The sequence below is a fragment of the Onthophagus taurus genome, chromosome 3, assembly GCF_036711975.1.
Source record: "Onthophagus taurus isolate NC chromosome 3, IU_Otau_3.0, whole genome shotgun sequence".
NCBI classification, from domain to species: domain Eukaryota; kingdom Metazoa; phylum Arthropoda; class Insecta; order Coleoptera; family Scarabaeidae; genus Onthophagus; species Onthophagus taurus.
The window spans coordinates 1,158,541-1,182,861 of record NC_091968.1 but is presented as its reverse complement, the minus strand read 5'-3'; the positions used below and the strand labels follow the sequence as shown (position 1 = coordinate 1,182,861).

At 35.8% G+C, this 24,321-nt stretch overlaps 1 protein-coding gene across 1 annotated transcript in view; it reads left to right on the top strand.

The window, feature by feature from the left end:
* The first annotated feature begins 4,953 nt into the window (after positions 1-4,953).
* Positions 4,954-24,321, top strand: part of LOC111421630 (EGFR adapter protein-like) — a 192,829-nt gene continuing 173,461 nt past the window's right edge. Inside the window, exon 1 of the mRNA XM_023054800.2 lies at positions 4,954-5,391. Within this exon, the coding sequence (XP_022910568.1) occupies positions 5,353-5,391 (39 nt within the window). The 5' untranslated portion in view covers positions 4,954-5,352. The remainder of the gene's footprint in view (positions 5,392-24,321) is intronic.

Here is a 24,321-nt window from a genome sequence, read left to right as displayed (position 1 = left end):
TACGACAAATATTGAAAAAGGGGAGGAAAATATGAAATAACCGCAAACGAATCTCATTTTTAAAATAAATTAATTTTTTTAATCAAAACGAATTTTTAATAAAAATATCAAATCTAAATTTAAACCAATCAATATTTACTGCACGCCTATACAACATACGTTCAATTATATCAATTACTTATTTAGGTACATTTCAATCTATTCCCGGTGGTGATCTCCTCGTCATTTTGACTGACACCGGAGGAAGCTTTTGTTCATTATGTCCAGCTTTTCGGCCGACCTCGCAAAACTACGAAATTCGTACTGTTCGGTTGCGATTATCAAACGAAATTGTGATGTATCAATCCCGAAAGGAGCTTATAGCAATATTATAGCATGAATCCATTGAATCCCTAGAGACAATCAAATCATATCACGTTGTGATAATTATAATTGAACGAACAACACATTTGGATATTTCATATTAATAATTGTATTGTATTTAGTTTTGAAATGCGATTATAGAAAATCTATTTTTCTTAAAAAATGGGAAACACATAATAATATAAACTGAAATAAATTAGTTTTTCAGGCTGTTTATGCTTAAAAAAACTTTTCTATTGGAGTTTTATTTGGTTCAATATTCGGGAGTTCGGACTTATTCCAATGACATATCAACTGCGTTTCAATTGCTATTTCGTTAAGGAATAGCAATAATTGCAATATTTAAAACTAGGGGAACTACTTATTTAGTTACAATCTCAAACTCTATACAAAAGATTGAGTGGGAATTTTGAATGCAACCAGGTTAATAATTATGGTGCATCAGCTTTTTCAAAGTTAATCTAAGGCAAAAACTTATACGGACAGTGTTCATCCACATCTCATCAATCACATCTTTTAAATAGCAATAACGCTAACTTTTCACAAAAATGGATTCTGATCAACACTTTATTTTTTAACTCATATAAGGCTGAGAGCTTAGAGCATGACAAAATATGGCTTGTTGAGAAGATGTTCTTTTATTGAATATGTGTGTCTTTTGTTCAGAGTAACGAATACTAATATTGCCAATTTTGAAGAAAAAAACAACCTGTTATTCGTTCTTATCTATTATTACTCTAATCGATTTAACCCTTGGGGTGCAAGTGATTCCAGTAAAGTGCAACCCTGCAAAAGTACGCGCATTTATGTCATTTCTTGTTAGTATGTAAACAACAGTTCACCGACTTTTGTTTTGATTTAGAGTTGTTAGTTTTTTGAAAATAAATTAAAAATCTCATTTACACTCCACGCGATTAAAATTAATTGCGTGATTCATTTTATCCCCAGTGAGTTCGCTGTCGTTAGCAGTATTTGGGTTTAAATATTTGTTTAAACGTTAATACACAAATCTAACCTTAAAAACTTCGTAGTTACACCGTGTTGGACTCCTATGAAATGCGTAGACCTCTAACAGAACGTACTAGAGGAAATAGTGCAAAATGAATATATAATAACTTTGAAAGCGAATGAAGAAGATCGCGTGAATCCTGTGGAAGTTGAATCTAACGATATGGAGGCTAATTCTAACTCTGAATCAAGCGAAGATGAAGAAACAGTTACTAAAAGTTATTTTGTAGGAACAGATAAAACCTTTAAGTGGAAAAAAGACTTTCCAACTCCAAGAAGAACAAGAGCAAGGATTGCAACAACTCCGATCTCCGCACATGAAGTTCTTGTATTAATTTGGTATTTATTAGTATATTTTATATATTTATTGGTATTTTAATAATGAGTGTAATGTTGAGAGCTTCCCATCTTAGTTTTCTGGATATGTGGAATACCGATGGCACTGGAATTGAATTTGTTCGCTTATACATGAGGTCCAAGAGGTTTTTCTTTTTAATGAGATGCTTATGACTTGATTCTCTGACAAGCAGACCAGATCGTCTATAAACAAGATGACACATATAAGAGATATATTCACTATATTCGTTGAACAATGCAACAACAACTATTCACCAGGGGAATATCTCACTATTGACGAGATGTTTATTCTGGTTTCGAGGGCGAGGATAATCAAGGATACGTATATCCTTGAATTTTACACTGGAGCTCAATCGCATGGTACAAGTGCAAAGAGCAATTCCGCATGGTGAGGTAGTGAAGAGAATTGTTATACTCATCAAAGGTTCAAATAGAAATATTACTACAAATAAAAAGTTATGGTATACCAGTATTCCACTGGCTCTGGAATTGCTCAATAATTATTCTCTTACCCTTGTTGGTACTTAAAAAAAAAGATAAGAGGGAAATTTCTTATGAATATTTACCAAGCTGGTATCGCCAAGCAAAAACCAGTCTATTTGGATATAAAGACAAAATGCTGCTGGTATCGTATGTAGCAGAGAAGTATAAATCGGTTATACTTGTTTCGACTTTTCATGATCACCCTACGATCGATCAGTCATCTGCGGTTCAGAAAATAGAAGTGATAAGATTTTACAACGTCACCAAAGATATAAACCAGGTTTCTGCCGCATACTCCTGTTCACGAAGAACAAAGAGCCTGTGGCCACTAACCTTATTTTTTGCCTTATTAAACATTGCAGGCATAAACGCATTTGTACTTTATAATTACAAGAAAAATGAGAAAGACAAAATGTTGCGAAGAACATTTCTCAAAGAAATGGCTCTTAAATTAGTTGAAGAACAATTAAATTTTAGAAGAACCATTGTAACTACTCCTAGACCTCTAAAGAGGAGATTAATTGATGTCACTCCTGCAAATACCGACCCAGGATTCCATCCAATAATAAAATTAAGAAACAAGGAAGGTGTCACCTATAACCCAGAAAAAAATGATAAAAAAAGCAGGAAATTATGTAACTTGTGCAATAAAAATACAGTGTGTTAATTAATTATCGTACCCGATGTCATTATTGCATGTATGCAACCAATATCACAGTATTGGTCTTGCAATACCCAAATCGCGTATTGCAAGACCATACACTGTATATGTGACACTCATTCTTAGTTCCTTCACAGAGAGGTATTATTGGAATATATACGTTGCGTTGTTATGTTGTTGATATTAGGTTATTTATATATTAGGTTTTGCTTTTAAAGTGTTTTCTAAAGTTAATAAAATATGATATTGAAGCCTTAAAATCACATGATTATTTTTTTATTTAAAAAAGTTTTGTGAAATCATTCCCATTAGACCAATTAAGGATTAAACCAGATGGTCCTCGATCATTACTATATCATATTTGTTTCTATAATCTTCTTACCGGCGAGACGATAGCAACAAACCGCTCAGCAACAAACTTTTTCCTTTATATTTCCACCTACTTCTAGGGCCCATATCTTTGTTATCTAGAAAGATAGCGAAAAACTAAGCACACGGTTGGAAAGCTTGGCCTTTTCTATATCTTAAACCATGTTTTCGTCCGCCGATATATTAATAATAAGAGCAGAAAAAAATAAGAAACGACACACTACATTTAAATCACCTTAAAATTGCCCCACTTTAAGGCTTTGTGCAGCCGTTATCAGAAGAAAATTCAACAAATGATTTACTATTACATATTCGAAAAGAGCTAACCTTGGCCTGTCTTATTTCGAGTTTTCGTCCGGCAATATCTGCCGGCGTCTGTAAAAGAAACACACCTGAAAGACAACTTACAGGTAGCAGAACGCAATCACTTCTTATCCTAACTTTCTTATTTGATGAAGGAAAAATTGGGACAAAGTTTTACCAGAGAGAGAATCCTAACTTCATTTCATGTTGACAAATAATTTTTCATTCACTCTTAAATTATTTAAAACCGTTTAAAAACATATACATAAGTACGAAGGCTTTCACGGCCGGTGAAAGCCGGCCTTCTTCAGAAAACAAGTTCTTGGATGAAAACAAGTTTGATGGTTTTGAATCTGGTAACGTTACCAACCTTTGCATTTTAAGTTATTTGGTTTATCAATGTAAAAAACGCGTATGCAAATGCGTAAGCGAAGTGCGTCGCACACCATTGGAAAGAGCAGAAAATTTCCCATAAGATGAATATAGTTCTAGAGTTTTCTTCCCTTCATATAAGAGAGTTATTGACCCAAGCGTGGTTTAGCCGCGGCAAAAATTCGTGGTTTAGGTAGTTCATAGTGAGAAAAAAGGATTGTGCATCACGGTGTGTCAGACATCGTTGGAAAGAGCAGGAAATTTCCCATAAGCTGAATATAGTTGTAGAGTTTTCCCCCTGTCAAATAGGACAGTTATTAGTGAAAGAAATATTTGCGTGTTTTCATCGGTAGGGGCTTTTTCAGGTGCGTTTTTCTTACAGACGCTGATAGATATTGGCGGACGAAAACTCGGAATAAGATAGTCCCAAGTCAGCACTTTCCGAATATGTAAGCCATTTATTGAATTTCCATCTGGTAACGGCTGCATAAAGCCGTGAAGTTTGGTAATTTTGAGGTGAATTGAATGCAGAGCTACGTTTCTTATTTTTTCTGCTCTTATTATTAATATATCGGCGGACGAAAACATGGTTTAAGATAGAGAAAAGGCCAAGTTTTCCAGCCGTGTGCTTAGTTTTTCGTTATCTTTCTAGATAACAAAGATATGGGTCCTAGAAGTAGGTTTAAATATAAAGGAAAAAGTTTGTTGCTGAGCGGTTTGTTGCTATCGTCTCGCCGGTAATCTTCTTGGTTATTGTTAAATTGAATTGATTTCCTTTATGATAAATAAATGTTAAAATTTGTAATTAGACGTTTATTACGGTCCTGTTTAAAAGAGTACACGTAGCACTACTCACACGTGCACGTCGCCCGTGGACCAAACCGTAGCCACAGTCAACGACGACGGCAAAATGCAGGACATCCCGGGTTCTCTCTGCAACAGTAGCAGGAACCGGTTTTCGCTGGGCACACACACTCGAAAAGACCCGGTGCCAACCATCTGAGCAGCGAGCGATTGTTGGTTGGTTCAACCGCTTTCAGTCGCGCCCGAACCACTCTCGGCCACCAGCCTCCTTCGGTACCAAGTGGTACCCGCGCCCACTTAACCGCACGTGTCCCGCGCCTGGAGATGATTACCTCCACAATAGACACTTTTAGTTAACTCTAAATTTCCCTTATTCGTGTGTGTTTTGGTTTAAAATTACAAAAGGAAAGTTAAAAAAAAAGTTAAAGAGTTAAAAAAGATTTAATTTGATTGTGAAATATTTTTTATATAAATAGTAATAAAAAACGAAGATAAAGATTAGAAAAGAAGTGCAGTGCAGAAGTTTTTGACTGTGGTGATAGTGTGTTAGCTATGCGACCCACGGTTTTCGGGTACATTTGGGATGACGTCCTGAAGATAGGTCCCCGAACGAGTCGCGAACGCGATCTAAAATGCCGGAGGGGTTCTTGGCCGCGTTCTCAGATGTTCAGGTAATAAAACAATAGTATACAAAAAAACGAGAGTACCAATTATAATAATTAACAAACCAGAACCTATTTATTAGTAGTTATCATATAAATTACTTTGGGTTGGGCACAAATAATATTGCCAATTGTACTTGCACTTATTTGCCTTAAAGCTAAATAGCAATTTATAATGTCATTAAAACTTCAGTCCAACCTCACAAAACCTTCATTCCGCTTAATACAACATATGATATTAACTGCGTTAATTGAATGGGTTCAAAATAATCCTCGGAACGTTCGCAATGACAATACAACCGTCTGTAAACGTTTGGAACGTTTTCCCAGAGCGGAACGCACTCCCGCTAATTACTATCAGAGCGACAGCAATTAATAAGAAGATAGCGATCATTTCCCATAACCGTATACATGCGGGAGCATTGACAGCTTGCTTTGGTACTACTAAATGCAATTCAGGGCACGAGTCTAATATGTACAAACGTGCGCAATGTTTCGTTCGAATACATGAACGATTCCACATTTAGGTTGAATCTAAATTAATTATGTCATAATTAAAATAATGAAAATTTTTAAGTATTATAGATGTTAAAAAAATTGCATTTTGAAAGTTATTCAACGTATGCAGAGTTATTACATAGCCCTTCGTTATGCTTGAAATTAATTACACCTTCAAAAGTTGGGGTAGGTCGAAAAAGTACGAAACCCAACAGAATCATTGGGAAACGCATACTTCCAGTTGGGGAATTTTTGAACGTCGAATGCCGGAAGCGTACTTTGCTTTACATTCCTGGTTCATACCAGGCAGCTGGAGGATCGCCGGCGGCGCTCTCCGGCAGGATGAGAGCGGCGAAGAAGAAGGCGGCCACGGCCCCGACAGGACTGCATTAGCGGGCGAAGTTTGAGCGAAACTAATGCCCTGGGTCATATTACAATTCCGTCGGTTGCTTAATTTGATTCACTCCCGGTTTGTAGCATCTTCTTCAATTGCCCCTTTTTTCTCTTTTTTTTTTTTAATTTAGTTTTTGTTTTATAAAACTTTTTCTTGAAGGATCACATACAGAAAACGTAACTTTGGCATTTTACTTTGCCGCCGCGGCGACCTTCGGATTGTTAGCACCAGCACAGAGGTTCGTTAGCCAACACAAAGAGATACCGTTACGCGACGGTCTTACAACAACTCGACTGGTTGTCGCTTAATCCGCCCAAATGATCCGTCTCGAATCGCGGCTGATTCGATGGCGGGATAAAAGCTACATTCCTAGGACGTGATTTAACCGCTTCCTTCCATCATGCGAAAAGCGTTAGTCATATCGCGCGAGTGGTAAGAGATTCCTTTGTCCTCTCTCGGACGGCCGTTATGCACGAGGCCATTATCGAAATAATTTCGGTCGTTCCCTTAAAATGCGAATGGGAAGCTGACCGTTGCAGTTTTCACGAATGCTACGTATGTCTCTCCCGAAGCTATGCGACCGACCAGAAGTCGTCGTGTGGACGTTGGCGTATATATGCTGATTGTGCGCATTTCTTGTAACCCCATACCAGCGGGCGCCGCTGATGTATTATTGTTTGTGGTGAATCTGATAAAATTCCTTTCACATTTCTCCCCTTTCATATCTAAACAAAATTGTTTATATCGCTGTTTGACTAGGAAATCAAAATTAAAAATTCAATTGTATAATCGGTTTACAGTTTTAATTTTAAACCATGTCTGTCGGAGTTACCAGATTGCTCACCTGGAATCGATAACGAAATAATTTGCGCACTACACCGCTACAACGGACGGATTATAGTAACCAATCTGGATACGATCAATCGAACGGCTTAAATTCGTCCGTAAAAAAATCGTCGAAAATCTCGCATAAACCAGCACCAACAGCACGGGAGGTTTACGCAGAATTTCATCAGTTCCGCTTTGCCACGACGCACTGAATCGTGAAAATTAATTTTCGGAAATTCCGTATACGTTCTATCAGCCTTTCAATATTATATTATAACCATGTATAACCTAAAATTGCAAATTACTCAAATTGGCGTTAATGCAATAGACCAATTAGAAATAATTGCTTCTCTTTAACCATCTCATAAAGTAATTTTTAAACTATTGTATACTATAGGCCAGTGTTTCTCAAAGTTTTTTCTCTCGCGGCACATTTGCGAAAAAAATTTTTATTGAGGGCACACCAACTTTAAAAAAATTACTTTTAACTATAAATAAATAAATAGAAAAGAATTTAAAAGAAAGATTTATTATAATATGAATATAAGAACAATATAGAAACATTTCCTATAATAAAATAAAAAATGAGTAATAATTAATAGTATAAATACAAAATAAAGAAACCTGTAATAAACATGTATTTTAGTGAGAAATATGTGATTGACGATGTTTTGTTATCTCTTCTATATTTGGTTTTATTGTTGAGAGAGCAACTCTCAATTCGTCCTCAACATTTTTCAATTGCGATCGTTTATTATTTTTTATGGTTGTTAATGTTGAAAATCCTAATTCGCACAAATAGGATGTTGAAAACTGGAGCAAAATACTTATTGCTCTTTTAAATAATTTTGGATATTCATCATGAATTGATATCCAAAATGTATCGAGTGGAAGTTCTGAATATTTTAATTTTAATGTTCGGTCAGAAGAGAGTGAGATTAGTTCTTCCTCCTCTTCAAGACAAAGATTGCTGTCTGACGTATTACCAGTAAAAGGGTTTCGAATCCAGTCATGTTTTTCTATATGGATGGATGGAAAATATTTGGCAACTGCTTGCCGAAGAGTGTCTAAATGACTTTTGACCAAAGGTGCCACTAAATTTCTCTTAGCGTCAGGAATTTTGGCAAACATCTCTAAATTGTTCTCGCCGACTTTTTTTGACCATAAACATAACTTATTACTAAATGCAGTTAATTTGTCCGTTGATGTTAAAATATTTTCGTGTCGTCCTTGCAAACTTGAATTTAAATGGTTAAGATGTGAAAAGATATGTTCTAGGTAACACACCACAATTCATTGCTCAAACAGTCATAAAATTGTTGTGTTTTCAAAATTCTTCTTTTCTCCTTTTCTCCCATAGTCGTTTCTTCTTTAAAGAATACACAAAGTTCTTCTCTTAACTCATACACACGAGCTAAAACTCGTCCTCTAGAAAGCCATCGAACTTCACTATGCAATAATAAGCAATTGTAATTAGCTTCCATGCTGTCACATAATTCTTTGAATAACCGTGATTTTAATGGTCTGCTTTTAATATAATTGACTATTTTTATCACATCTTCCAAAACAGATATTAGTTCCGTAGGAAGAGTTTTGGCTACTAAAGCTTCTCGATGTATTATACAATGAGTAGTAATAATATCAGCATTTTTTTGTTTCGCGTACGTCCAGAACCCTTTCTCATTACCGACCATTGCAGGAGCACCGTCTGTACAAATTCCTGTACAAAAGTTCCAGGAGAGATTGGAATTTTTGAAAAAATTGTCGACGCAATCAAATATTTCTTTACCCGTTGTCCTCCCCGACAATTCTTGACAAAATAAAAATTGATTTATAATTGAATCCCCGTTAATTAAGCGTACAAATCCCATTAATTGTGCTTTTCCGCTAATGTCTGTTAATTCATCTATTTGTAGGGCAAATATTTTATTGTTAAGTTTTTGGTGAACATTTTTTGCTATGTTTTCCGACATATCAGCAATTCGTCGACTAATGGTGTCGTTGGAGAGAGGGATTTTGTTTATTTCAGTTTCTGCTTCTTTCCCTAACATACATTTCACCATTATTCGACAAGCAGGGCCAATTACCGTTTCCCCAATTGAATGAGGTTTCATCTTCTGTGCAATAAGTTGGGCTACCTCGTAAGACGCAATTTGTGCTTTATCTGACACCCTTACTGCTTTTTCGAATTTTTGGGATTGTTTGGCACTATTAGTTATTAATCGTTCAAAATAATTTTTGCATTTGGACACCAAACTTGGGTGAACTTTTTCCAAATGCCGTTTTAGTTTGCTAGGAACCATTGCTCCGTTTGTTTTTGTATTCCCACAAACAACACATAAAGGCAATGGGGTATCTACGCTTCCTGTCCATGTAAAACCATAATTAAGGTAATCTTCACTATACTTTCTTGAATTAATTTTCGCCTTTTTTGCCGGAGGTTCATCCATGCTGGAACTACTACTAAAATTAGCCTCGTCAGCAGCTGTAGTGGATGCACTATTAACAGTTAAAAATTTTCTTAAATCCATTTTTGATAAGCTAAAAAGAATATGTTAAAATTTATTAATTCTAATTATTATTATTTCATTAATTTTAAAATTTTATTATAAATTTTTGCTTATTGACTATTAGTACATACAAGATTCCGATATAAATCCGATACCCCTCATCTGTTTTCGTGATAAAATATATATATTTTTTTACAATAAAATGTATAAATAAAGGAAACCTAGACTATATTAATTTTTTAAGTAAATTGGATAATTACATTATTTGTCAAAAATCTGCAAACTCTATAACAGTTCTAAGTTATAAAACATGTAAATTTCGTTAAGATCGCATTTATGTTATTAATATAAACAATTAAGTAAATAAATAATCTTACCTTATTTTTCCTGAGAAATCCTAATTATTCAATAAATAGCACGAAAACACAATAACAATTGAATAACATAAAGAAAAGCCCAAAACGGTTTACAGTCCTAGAGGACCTAACCTAGAGAGGATAATAGGCCTTTACAGACGGACGTTTATGCCCGCGTTGATGTTTGCACATCCAAAAACGTGCATACAAAAACGTATGCTAGGTCACCGTACAGATGCACGTACAAAATCCGCAGTTTTGCTTAGTGGCTGAACGATGTCCAAGGAAGTGGTTGACTTAGCGTTGGCAGCAGTGGCGTGCGCTAATGTGCTCAAAATCAAGAATAAGAAAAATAAAACTAGCCGCGTGTGGTGTAAAAATTGGCTTCTGCAACGGCAAAGGTTTTCTCACATTAACCTATTGGCAGAATTGACAATAGAACCGGATGATTGGCGTAATTATCTTAGAATGGATGAAGATACTTATTCGCTACTGTTGAAGATGGTAACTCCATTGATACAACGTCAAAATACAATCATGAGACCGGCAATAAGTGTACACGAACGATTAACTGCAACAATAAGATATTTAGTGACTGGACGAAACTACCAACATTTGAAATTTACCACTGCAATATCTGCACAATCCTTATGTCCAATAATTCCGGAAACATGTGAAGCTATATATGAAGTGCTGCATAAAGAATACATGAAGGTAAGAAAAACATTTATTTTAGAAAGTAACAGAAACATGATTGGGTATTAAAAAAAATATATATTAATTGTTCATACAAATCATGTGGGACTATACCCAGAAAAATACGTTGAAGTCGTATTTTGCTCAGCCGAAGATTCAAAAGGAAACTGATAAGTTAAGTTATTTGTTGCTAATTGGTTCAAATCGTGATGGTTAAAGGTGTTACTGCGTCCTGTTGGCTGGATTATTTCTGTTATAATTTTCGTATTTTCGGAAATTTTTCCAAGTTCTGCTTGGAATAATAGGTCATTTATTAGTTTTTCCGTATAAATCTTGGTCTCTGCTGACAATTTCCGAAGTTTCGCAGCAACATTTTTCCCTATAATCGAAAACTCGTCACGCCAGGATCATTCAATCTTGCACTAACAACATTCAAAATTTGATCAGCTTTGTCTACAAGTGAGGTAGAATTTCTTTTCTTAAATCTCCTTTTAGCCGATGTATGATGCATTGCTTTATTTGGTAGTACTAATAAACATGGAACTTACCTGGGCACTGGACGCTACTGATGAACGTCGCACAATTTACATCCACACGTTGAGACTTGAGAGCGAATCCCGACAGCCGACAGAAATTTTGTGCGTCGTTCTTTTTGAGTGTGCACTCAAACAGGTGACGTTCTTCTGCATACACATTAACGTTTTTGAATGTGCATACATCAACGCGGACATAAACGTCCGTCTGTAGAGGCCTTATGAGGTAAATTCAAAAAAATAAGTGTAGGAAGATGAGGAGACTTTATTGAGGATGAAAATGGCAGAAATGGATAAACGCAAGGAAAATCAAGGAGAAAATAGGAAAGTTATGGGCAAGGAATGCTAGAATTTTGTCAAATAAACGACTTATTGATTGGAAGTAAAGACTGAAGCAGAAGCAGAAATGGGAACCAACTACAGACTAGTCATGGCAACTATTAATGAAGAGATGAGAACCTACACGAAAATAAACATCCATAGACTAAGGTAGGAGGAAAAAAGACTAAAATACCAACAAAAAACAAACAACGAATTTCAAAAACTAGAACAAACAGAGAATTTAACACTGGAAGAATGATGGAGAATTTTTAAAGAGATAATGCCAAATAAAGCTATGGAGGTGTGTGGGATGAGAAAATATAATAATCAGACAAAGAGAACACACTGGCAGAATGAAGAGGTTCGACAGGCAATGAAGAAGAAGAAAGAGTCATATAAGAAATACATAAGAACAAATTCGGAAGAGGATAGAGATGTAGCTAAGAATATGGTAAGGGAGCCGAAAGAGAAAAGTTGGAAAGAGTTCGGAACAAACTCAAGTGAAACATACGGATCGAATAACAGGAAATTCTGGAATTAAATAAGAAAATTGAAGGGAGATCAAAGGAAACAAATAAAAGCCGTCAAAAATAAAAACAACGAGATAAAGACACCTAGCAAGGAAAATTCTGGATATATGGGCGAATTTTTATGTGGAAAAGATCAAGGATAGAAAACGGACACAAACAAAGGAGGAGAGAAGAGATGATGAGATAAGGGAAGAGATTACAGACATAACAACTGAAGAGATAACAATAGAAGAATGAGGAGAGGCAATGATGAAGATGAAAGCAGACAAGGTTTGCCGAAAAGACGAGATAGATCCGGAGATGATAAAATATTTGGGAATAAAAGGAAAGGAGTGGCTTCTAAGTATACAGGATGTTTCTAAATTGAATGAAAATTAAGGGGAGTCTTTCATATAACTTTTTGTTCAAAACCCCTTCACCTCCAAGTTATAGTCTTCTAAAGTTAAGGGAAAAAAATTTGTAACTTTCTTATCTCTTGACATTTTACAACTTGTTACTTTGATCACAAAAAATAAAATAATGCTGAGATCAATTTGACATAACTTCATTTCTTTGAGTGATAAAGTAATAATAACCAATCTCTGAATTAATTTACTTGAACTTGTGTATTATTTTATTTTTTTGTGATCAAACTAACAATTTTAGGAGAAAATGTTATGAGACAAAAAAGTTGCGTTTTGAATGCCTCTATTTAAATTGAAAAATGTAGACGTATTAAAAAGTTCTGATGCCTTGTTTTTAATATTTTCGGGTTATTAAAATCGTCAAAAAGTGTCATTTTATTAACAACGGTTATCTGCCAAATTTCATTGTTCTAAATTCCTTCATTGTGGAACAAGCTTAAGTGAAACATACATTCTGGAATCAAATAAGAATACTAAAGGGAGATCTAAGGAAACAAATAAAAGCTGTCAAAGATAAAAACAACGAGATAAAGAGGGATAAAAAGGGAAATTCTGAATATATGGGCGGATTTTTATGCAGAAAAGTTCAGGGATGAAAAACGGACACAAACAATGGAGGAGAGAAGAGAAGATGAAATAAGGGAAGAGACTATAGACATAGCAACTAAAAAAATAACAATGGAAGAATGAGGAGAGGCAATGATGAAGATGAAAACAGACAAGGTTTGCGGCAAAGACAAGATAGATCCGGTGATGATAAACTATTTGGGAATAAAAGAGAAGGAGTGGCTTCTAAGTATATATATAAAACCGCATGGGAGTCTGAAACAATCCCGAAAGATTGTGAAGATAATATCATCTTACCAATACATAAAAGAGGAAGCTACTCGAACTGTGACAATTATAGAGCCATATGCCTATCATCTAGAAGTTACAAATTATACACAAAGATGATAGAAAAAAGGTTAAGAGTAGTGGAAAATAAACTAGAAGATGAACAAGCAACCAAACGAACGAAACATCATTGAAGGGAAAATAGAGACAGGCAATGAACTATACCTAATATTCTTGGACCTAAAAGCAGCTTTTGACAAAGTTAACCATAGTATTATATAGAAGTGTCTAGAACAACTAATGGTGCCACAAAAACTAACAAAAATAATTGAAAACCTGTACAAGAAAATCAAGGGCATAGTAAAAATGTAGGGAAAAACATCAAAAACTTTTGAAATGAGCAAGGAAATAAAACAAGGCGATAGCCTAAGCACCTTGTTATTTATAATATTAATGCACAGAGCGATAAAAAATACAAGAACAAGAACAAATAAATGGGTAGGTTATAAAAGTTGATAAAAATAGATAATTTACTATATGATGACGACATAGTGCTGATAGCAGAGAACCGTAAAAAGGCAAGAAAGTTGGTTAAAATATGGACAGAAGAAATTGAAAAGATGGGCCTAGAATTGAACGTAAATAAATGTAAAATCGTGATAATAAATAAAAAGGAAATAAGAAATAACCCGAAAGAAATATTTATTAAGGTGTAAAAGATAAATGCAAGAATAAGGAAAACAAACAACGTTTATCATACCCTAACCAGAACCATTTTTGGGAAAAAGGAGATAGATAAAAAGATATAATTAAAAGTATACAACTCGGTGACATATGCATAATATTAACATATTCCAGTTAATCATGGACACTCCAAGATAAACAAGAAGGAAAGATCACAGCAATAGAAATGAAATATTTACAGAAAATTGTGGGGAAGACAAAGTGAGATAGGATAAGGAATGAGGAAAAAAGACTGGGAGTAGATCAAGAGGGGATAATCAGTAAAATAGAGAGCAAGCAACTAAACTGGTACGCCTACATACTTAGAATGGAACATAACACAATAGTAAAAAAGGTATTTAAAGCAAAGGATAAGGATAAGAGGAAAAGGAATTAGCCAGGAACCGGAGGGAGTGGAAGAGTTATATGGAGGAATAGGAAAACGATTTATCCGACGCCATCAGGCATAAGGATCAGGAAAAAAAAAGAAGTTCTGAAAAAGAATTTCTTTTCCCGAAATAATCTTTTTGTAGATTTAGTACTTTCTGATTCTCCATCTACTTGGCACTTTACCTGATTTTATGTAAATGTTGAAAACATAACGTAGCGTTTCATAACAATCGCTACAACAAGTAGCGACAAGTAGATCAGTGGTTTGATGTAGAAATTCATTGATAATGAATTTTTCAGCTTCTACTATCGTTCCAGTTTCAGGTCTTAAATTTTTCTTCGACATTTCCCTCTGAATGCAATTTTCCAGGTAAATTTGAATAATTCCCTCATCCTCCTTTCTATTGATACTCTCCGGATAGGGATAAGCTAGTTTTGAAATTTCTTGTTTTAGCATTCTCTCAACATTCCGTACTAGATAAACTGTTTTTTGGAGTAAAAACTCGTTTCTTCTTCGATGAAAATCTCGATGTTGCGATTTTTTAATCTATTTCTGTACACCCGTTAATACCAGGATATGATATGGTCAATGATGATATCATAGATTTATCAGAAAAGAATTAATATTATCGCAATCTGGTTAAAGTGGTTCTCTCGGTCAAAGACAAACGGTTGGACAGGGAAGCGGTGACATGCTCCGGTGTGGGGGAAATGTAGAAAGATTTACAGCTGGAGCCGAAAATCCATTAGACAGGGTGAGCGCGATCGAAAAAAAAAACAACAGTGGCGGAACAACTGCCGTCGTCCCTCGACTTGCAAAATCGATTTAAACGCTCCTTAAATCTTCCTTGGCTCCTCTAGAGCGCGCTAAATCTCCTACATCACCTACATACTGCTCCTAATAGATGCAAAGCCGATCTGAATCCGCCCACCGTTCCCCTTTACGCCCACTCTCCTTGCCGTTTCTATTGTGATGGTAATGCCTCGTGTAAACGAACACCGGGGTCGCCCGGATACATCCCCTTTTTACGTTTGTTCCCTCTTGGACGGTGTCCTCATAGTCTCTGCCGTCGTCGTCCTTGTAGTTGCCATCTCCTGGGAAACGAGAAAATCCGACTGGTGGCGTCTTCTTTATCAGTGGGGATTGAAGCAGAAGGAGGAGAAGTTGGCCGAATAAAGGACGGTTATTTTGTTGTAATGAGCATGGACATTCTAACGAGCTTACGAAAGCCGACCTCGGAGTTTCATATTTCCATCCGTTGCTTTTGGTCACGAGGACGTCGACGTCGACTACTAGACGTGACTAAGATAAGGAGGGATATGCAACCGTTTCAAAATAGTAACCCAACGGGCATAAAGCTACCGTTAGAATATATATTTAGTTGTGCTGGTAATGATCGGATTGCGGCTGAGAAGAGATATTGCAATTAAAACTCCGTTATAAAAAAGCGACCGCATTAATTGAATGATTGATAAAGGTTATGACCTTCGTCAGATTCAAAGGTTGTGGAAGAAGAGGAACGTGCATTCTAGTGCCCTTCTCTTGCACGGGCGTTAAGGGATTATCCTTAAAGCCTGTAATCCTGTTAAGGGTTAAGTGCAAAATCCTGGCCACCCCCGTGATAAAAATTGGCGAGAAGTAATCCTACACCGATTTACACTTTTAAGAGTTACTAAATAACGTTGTTTTACGTTATTTTTAATTTTAATTATAATGCACTTTATTTGGGGTTGTTAAATTTGTTACACACCGAAAAAAGAACCTAGAAAAGTTGGAGTAAAATCATGAAAAACCACAACATCCCCAAAGGTGTTATATATGGACATTCTGGGGGCAGTGTGACGGTAAATTTATGGTGGGTAGCCGTGTCCCCTGCACCGAGGGATGGAAGTGGGGTCCGTAATTGGTCCTTATTTTACCACGCGAATTTATAAGACGCCCTGCTTAATGTTCCCCTCGCACAACCCTTCGTAATGGATACAAATGTGAGAGACGTTCCATGTTATTGTTATTATTAGCACCACCCTTATTCTTTTTCACCGTTTTGTACCCGTTTTTTGATCTCATTGTATATAAATAAACCGCACGCAACGCTCTCCTAAACGAACATGAGAAAATATTAAAAAAATTTCAATGGAACGCTTTGAATGGATGAACCTGGAAGCGATTAATATCGGATAATACAGGGAGCACTAATAGATACACGCCCTCAATCCGATTACATAATGAATTCAATTACTATTACGTACAAATTGCGGATGCCCTTCCACATATATAGAAACACACGTCAATTCTCTGCTTCCGGTTATAATTGATATTCGTTTGTATTCAGCCTGTTTTCGCATAGATCTGATTGATGCATTGACGTGTTTATGCGTCTATACGAGATTACTATCGCATAGTGTACAGAATTTGCACTATGCTAACAATGATCGTGTACATCGTTAAAGGTCTCCAGGTGTTTCTTCTCATTGTTAATGTATTTTTCTTTGACATTATCGAGAAAGAAAATCGAATGGAAACGGAGACAGTATACGAAGATGTAACGAATGGTAAATAAAAACATTTTTTTAGTTTAGAGAGTTTTAATTGGAGATATAAACGACGATAAATTAATTGCAAATTTTCTAATAATCTAAAAAATACTTCTTCGTACAAAAACGCGTGAATTTTATGTTAATTGCTCTGATTGTATCTATGATTTAATTGCTCTATTGAAAACTAATTTAAATTCGGAATTTAGAATTACACTGGTCTGCAATGGTTTTGTTGCCCTAGATATAAGATTGATTTTGGATATATTTATGCTCACAATTCATGAAACTATCAATGATTTTGTAAGATTTGCTCTCGTTTTTCTTTAAATCTTTATTTTCAATTTACATTACAACAATCGGAAAATAAGAAACAAAATAACAGATATATTTATAATTCTGCCATCATGTGACAAACCCATCGACCCTGATACCTTTCCTCCATCACTTTTATATGCTGGTGGAACCGCTCTACCTGTTCCTCACTATAATTTCCTAAATTATCCGGAAATTTATGCAGATGATTGCGGAGATAATGTAACTTGATACTCATATTTGCTCCTAGAGTCTGAAAGTTTGTCAGCATATTTTGTACAATTTCTTCATGATTTGGTGCTTTATAGTTACCTAGGAAATTTTCGACTACCAACAACAACATTTCCAAGCTTTACTTTCCGGGACAATTATAACTTTAATATAATCTGTGTCTTTCATCAGTTGCCGTATTTGAGGACTATCAAATATTCTACCTTTTAACTTTTCCATACCGGAAATTTTATACAAATGTAATTAAAACAATCTCCTTCCTTGTCCAACGCTTTTACAAATTGCTTTACCATTCGTAACTTAATATGTAATGGTGGAAGTATGATTTTGTCTCTGCTCACCAACGGCACCTTATTACATTGGCTTTACCGACAGTTAAAGAATTTCTTACAGGCCAAACATCTTGTTCTCAATGAAGTTGCTTTGCTTTACCGTCCCACATACAAATGAAGCATTGTATGAATTGACCAAGTAAACAATTAACCATTTTCAAATCCACGCAGATCGGCCATTGATACTCCCAGTAATTAATGTTTTCTAAAACTAATTTTACATTTTCATATTCGTCTTTGTGTTTTATTGAATGGGCAATTGGAATTGATGCAAATTTATTTCCATTGTACAGTAAGACGAATTTTAAACTTCTTTTACAACTGTCAATAAAAAGGCGCCACTCAGTAGGATTGTATTCTTTTAAACCCATGTCTAGAAGCAGCTTTGCGATATCATTACAGTACACCAGTCATTCATTTCTGTTTCAGTCCTTCATTTCAGTTCTGTATGTTGTAATTGTTACTGTTGGAGCCAATAAATTTTTTTCTTTCAATCTTGAGGCTAACAGTTTTGATCCTTGTTTTGATAAATTGAGATCACGTATTAAATCACTGAGTTTATTTTGAGAAAATAACTTCGGCGTAGATGTTTCACCCTCACATTCACTTCCACTGGTAGACTGTCCCGATTTTTGTGAATTTGGCAACATCATTGTTTCTGAGGGCATGCGAATTACTTTTAAACCGTAAATAGGCCGAGGGAGATTTTCACTGTGTAGAACAGGACATTTTGTAGACTGTAAGTCTGGATATTTCCACGTTTGATTTTCATTAAAACCTTTAGCATCCAGTACGCAAAAGTAACAATCATCGAAATGATTCTTAGGCTCCATCCAGATCATAGGAATAACAAAGTCTAATCCAGAACGTTCTGCTTTTTTCCACAACCGTAAAGACTCAACATAGGACTTACAAACTTTATGAGGAACCCATGATTTATCTAGTTTGTTAATTTTTTGTTATATAAACTTTTTTGTTTCTTTGTTATATAAACACCGGAAATATAACAAAATAAATCACTACTATTTACACTTTCTTAGTGATGAACTCATGTTTTAAAAGAAAAGACAAATATATTAGAATGGACATTCAGTAATTGAAACAAAATATTAACACATAATAACTTATCCAGGTTCACGTGTAAGTACTTCAATATTGTCAAAAAACTGAGCTGTTCTGCGGGGCAAGGGGTCTGAGAGTGGGGATCACGTGATATTTGTATGCGCGAAAAAGTTGCGCAGAAGCTTAATCATGACTGGGGAAAATAAAGGTTATTACTAACAAGCCGATAATTGTTCAAAATATAAGATACATATGTAAAAATCATAAAAACAAGAGCACATTCAGTACTTTCATAAATATATTAGTACCACTAGTTGATGTGTTGATTTGCAAGTACTCTTTATGGTCACCTTACATATCGTGATACCTATTGTACACACCTCCTGATAATCCGCAACATGATTTGCTATGTTTCTTGGACGCCTTAGAAAATAAAGTTTTGAATTATCCTGTCCTTATCCTTGGTGATTTTAAGTTGCCTGAATATATTAAGGCACTTGGCATATCAATCAAATGTGGAAAAACTGAGTTATTTCGTAATTTTTGTGACTTTCTGGACCTTCGTCAACTCAATCATGTATTAAACTATGACAATCGTCTATTGGATTTGGTTCTTGAAGTTAGTACAAAGTATTCATTTGCACACGGATCATTTTCGCGGTGATCCGCGTACAACACATAGTACGGTAGTACTAATGAGTTTTACATCAGGAATTGCAGATCCAATATTTTACTTGCTGTACGTCTCTTAAGACGGCTAAACCCGAATGATTCTAGTTCTTGGTCTAGCGCTGCATAACAATTAAAACTAGAACTAACACTAGACCTAAAACTAGAAAATATCTTATATTTCTTGTTCTAGGTCTAATGTTAGTTCTAGTTTTACACTAGCAGTATCACTAGAACTAACACAAGAACTGGAATCATTCGGATTTAGCCGTCTTGAGAGACGTACGGCTATACCCGAATGTTTCTAGTTCTAGGTCTAGTGTTAGTTCTAGTTTTATACTGGCACTGTTACTATATAGCCATCTCTAAAGACGGCTAAACCCGAATAATTCTAGTTCTAGGTATAGTATTAGTTCTAGTTTTATACTTGCACTGTCACTACAACTAACACTAAACATTCGAGTTTAGCCGTCTTAAGAGACGTACGGCTAAACCCAAATGTTTCTAGTTCTAGGACTAATGTTAGTTCTAGTGACAGTGCAAGTGTAAAACTAGAACTAACACTATACCAACTTTTTAGCCACTTTGTCTCCCCGGTGCAGAGGATGTATAAACTAACAATAATAGTGTAAGGCTGGGTTTATACAGACGATTTAGCTGTAAATTTAAATTTAAAAATTTAGCTGTAAGAGTTAAATGTATTGAAACCCCATGTATCGTTTATACAAAGCTGTAAGATTTAGCTGTAAACATAAAGTTGGCAACTTTTCTAAATTTGCAGCGTCACACATGCGCAAGACAACCTCAATCAGCTGTATCCAATGATCGGCCAGTGTAAATAGCGCGTTCTAACCTAACCTCAACTGTTGTTTATTTCTGTGCCAACAAAATGAGTGAATTCGATGGAAAATTAATTAAAATTGTTGAGAACTACCGATATATTTACGATAAAAAATGTTCTGAACATAAAGATAATATATTGGTAGAAAATGACAACACAAAAACTTGTAATATTTTGTTTCTTGAGGTTACGATTCTGTAAATCTTAAATTCTGTATAAATCAATTTTTTTCTTAAAGTTAAATAAAATCCTTAAATCTAAATCTTTAAATTTACAGCTAAATTGTGTATAAATCCGGCATAAGAGTGTGTATGTGAGTTATATTTATTTTATAGCAAGTGATATTTCTTCTGTTTTTTTGTAATATTGTCCTGTAATTGATGTTTGTTGGGTAATAAAGTGAATTATTATTATTATTATCACGACTCAAAAATTAAAACTGGTTGAGAAAAATGTGTTGAACGAAAATTGTTCGTCATGACACAAAAAATCATAATCCATAATTAAGCTCTTTAATGCTGTGTTAAAAATGAGAGAATTTAATATTTTTAGAGCAATTAATAAATGATTTAAATATTATTAATGCTAACAAGCACACTTACTGCGTTGAATATTTCAATAAAATCCCAACTCTATTCAAAACTGAAACTGTTTCAATTTGAATCGTTATTTCGAAACTCTTAACAGAAGTGCATCTTGCGGCACCTCATTAGGAATAACTCTGGGCGCTTTTCGTGCCGTTTTCCTACAAACTAGGTGCGGATAAGGAGTTTGCAGTAGAATTGATTGGATGAGAGTCGTCGATTTCGGAGGGGCATCTATTTTTCGAAGGTAGAAGAAGTTCAGAAGAGCGAATAAACCGCCATAAAATATTCAATATCACCCGATACTTTCGCTGCGGTTCACGTAATTCAACACCGACCGACACCTGCAAGATTATCTTCCGTCACGTTAATCTTTTGCGACGTGCCGTGCGCAATGTTACGAGCAAAACGAAAGGGTAGCGCGCAGCACCATCGAAAGACAAAGTTTTAAACGGGAAGCAGAAGTTTTACATTGTCCGGAATTATTGATCCCGCACAAAGTTACAAAGTGCATGTCGAATTGTATCAATGCACAAGTTCGAACCGGAACAAGAAAAACTTTTGCAGTAAAGAATTCATTACTGGCAGAGTAAATTTACGTCAAAATAACCAAAAAATTTTTTTAAAATCATTCAAATAATTCGACCTTGCGATCCAGGACGTTAAGCCTTTTTCTACTTATGCAACAACTGTAACTAGCACTTTACCAACTGAGAAAACAGGTATTGCACGATGGAATGTCGCTGTCGTGAACGCTTTCGGTTCGTATACGTTCTACGATTTGCGAAACTAACCAATTTATCGCCAATAGAAGATCGATTTCACAAGAAATAATTACTTTTTTTGTTAGTTCGTTTCAATTCGTTTTATGTTACCTTTATTTCCTACCTTTGTTTGTTACTTTTACGTTACACTATTTGCGAGTTAAGTCCCTAATGATTTTTTTTGATTACGAGGTTTCTATGAGCTGTGCTAAATATACTAAGAAACTAATTAAGCCTTGTGAAAACTGTCTCCTGTGAAAGAAGAACGAGGACTGTAAGAAAATAAATCGGGGGGTGAATCCCACGATTTCCAGATCTCCACCTTCTCTACCAGACGATGGTTTATTGTAATTGCATTTCTCCTCGGAGGGAGCGGAAACCTTTCTTAAGATGCCCATTAGTGTTCCGCGTTCTCATTGTTTATTTATACGTCTGGCGGCGATTTATCTTTCCCCCGGTCGACGGCGTCAAGGGTGTAGGCGGGGTCACGTATTTTTACGTTACCCCATAAAATTACATCGTAGCTGACCAAAAGGGGGAAAATCTAACATCAACTGACGGGTCTAATTCAAAAACGATATTACTTCGTGTAAAAACCTCATACGTGGGTGGGGAAATTTTATTCGATGGGGAAAAATCGAGGAGCTTTGCCCTGATATGACCGACAAGGGGTTGGAACGTCCGATAATCGCGGGCGACGTGCGGCGTCGCTAAATATGAAATAGTAATAGAGGCACCATCGTCCCGATTTCCCATAGGATGAGGAGAAAACCGGGACGAACGTCGCAACTCCTTCTCAATTATTTATCATATTTCCGATAATGTCACGATCGGTTACGTTTTGGGAACGATTTTTATTGCGTTTCGAACGATCTATTCGATTTTTGGAGGGGAAATAAAAGGAGAAAGAGAATCGTGGCTCGTAGCCGACAATAAAAGACAGTGATTTACACCCTATGCCTTTCGGAGAGAAACGGACGCCGGGCGCCACTTCGCCAATTACTTTGGCCCCATGTAAATCGGCCAGCACTGTTTCGGCCCCTGGGCCGGTAAGTAATTGCCGCCGCCCCCTGAAACTATCGCTACTAAAGGGGATTAATTTGTTTAAAACCGCTTCGCCGGCCCTGGATAGATCGTCTCTTTACCACCCGGATGGACCTTCACTCTCCCAACGTCACTCTCTTTACATTTTCCTTTCACCTCTAAAACAACCCAACAACGTTCAAACGTCAAGTCATTCCATTTTCTCTACTCAATACAAACCCACAATTATTTCGTAAACCAACTAAATTCCTTAATTACATTTAATAATAATATAATAATTATCAATTAGATTTGGGGTATAATTAACGTGATTAAACCGCTTGGTTTGTTGCGATTCTGGGTCGTCGAAACAAGGTTAGATGTTTGGATAATTGAGCTAACTACTTGATCGAAGCAAACTGACCTCAATGGAATGTTGTCCGCTTAAACAGAAGGTATTTATTCCGGAGAAGGACGATGAACTAATAAGATTATACGTCTGCCTCCACCATCATCTCGTTATAACAAGCAAAATCGATTTTAATAAACATTAGATATTTTGATTTAAACATATCAATTTCTGTAAAGTAAATCTTGTCCGACAAGAAAATTTAAATAAACTTATTTTTTTAATTTCAACCCGTTTTCCATGCATCATCCAATTGACATTCAAGAAGCGAACGTCTCGGTGCATCGTTGAGTATTACAACAACATAAGCAATGGGGCGGCGGAGTCTCGTTCGCGATGCAAGAAATTTCCGCACCTACTCAAAAACGAAATTTATACCCTTCCCAGTAATACACTGGGCCGTATATATATTCCGTAAGGCAATAAACCATAGGGAACGTGGCGTCGCGGCGCGGCACAACGGAATATAAAGTTACCTGTTTAGAATTTTTCGCCGCAGGTACATCACCAGTTTATCAAAAGGGGGTGGGCGGTAGGGCACTGAATAGGCGTCGGCACCTTTTCTATGCTACACCGTCGTAATGCGATCCATTTATTGTGTGTGCAATGTACATTTTTCTCTACCGACCTACACGTCCTTTTAGCCGTTTACGTCTCGTTTTCGACGTCACTACGTCACCATATAGAGTAGAGAGACGTTGATAATCTACTTAAAAAGAAAATGTAATGTAGGTTATATGTATACCACGAAACACAAAACAATAATGATGTGCTATATTAAGGCTTTAACGTCAACTAATTGAGTTATATGCAACCAAACATACAAAGGATTGATTAAATTTAATTACAATGTCTGGCACATAATGTCTCAGTACGAATGTTATGAGATTGGGGCAATCAACATAATGGAATATTGAGATTGAGACTAAGACTAATTACCGGCGAAGTACCAAACCAAGATGCCATAGGTAATAATAAGCATTTTATTGTTTTTGATAATTACAATTTTCCCCTTAATACATCCTAATATATATCATTAGTATATTATTTTCACCCTCTACCCTCTTCCTCCATTTCCATACCCTCGGCTCCTCTGCCCAATCCTACCCTCATCCATCCCTTTGTCTCCTCACCCCCACAACCATTCTCATCCATCG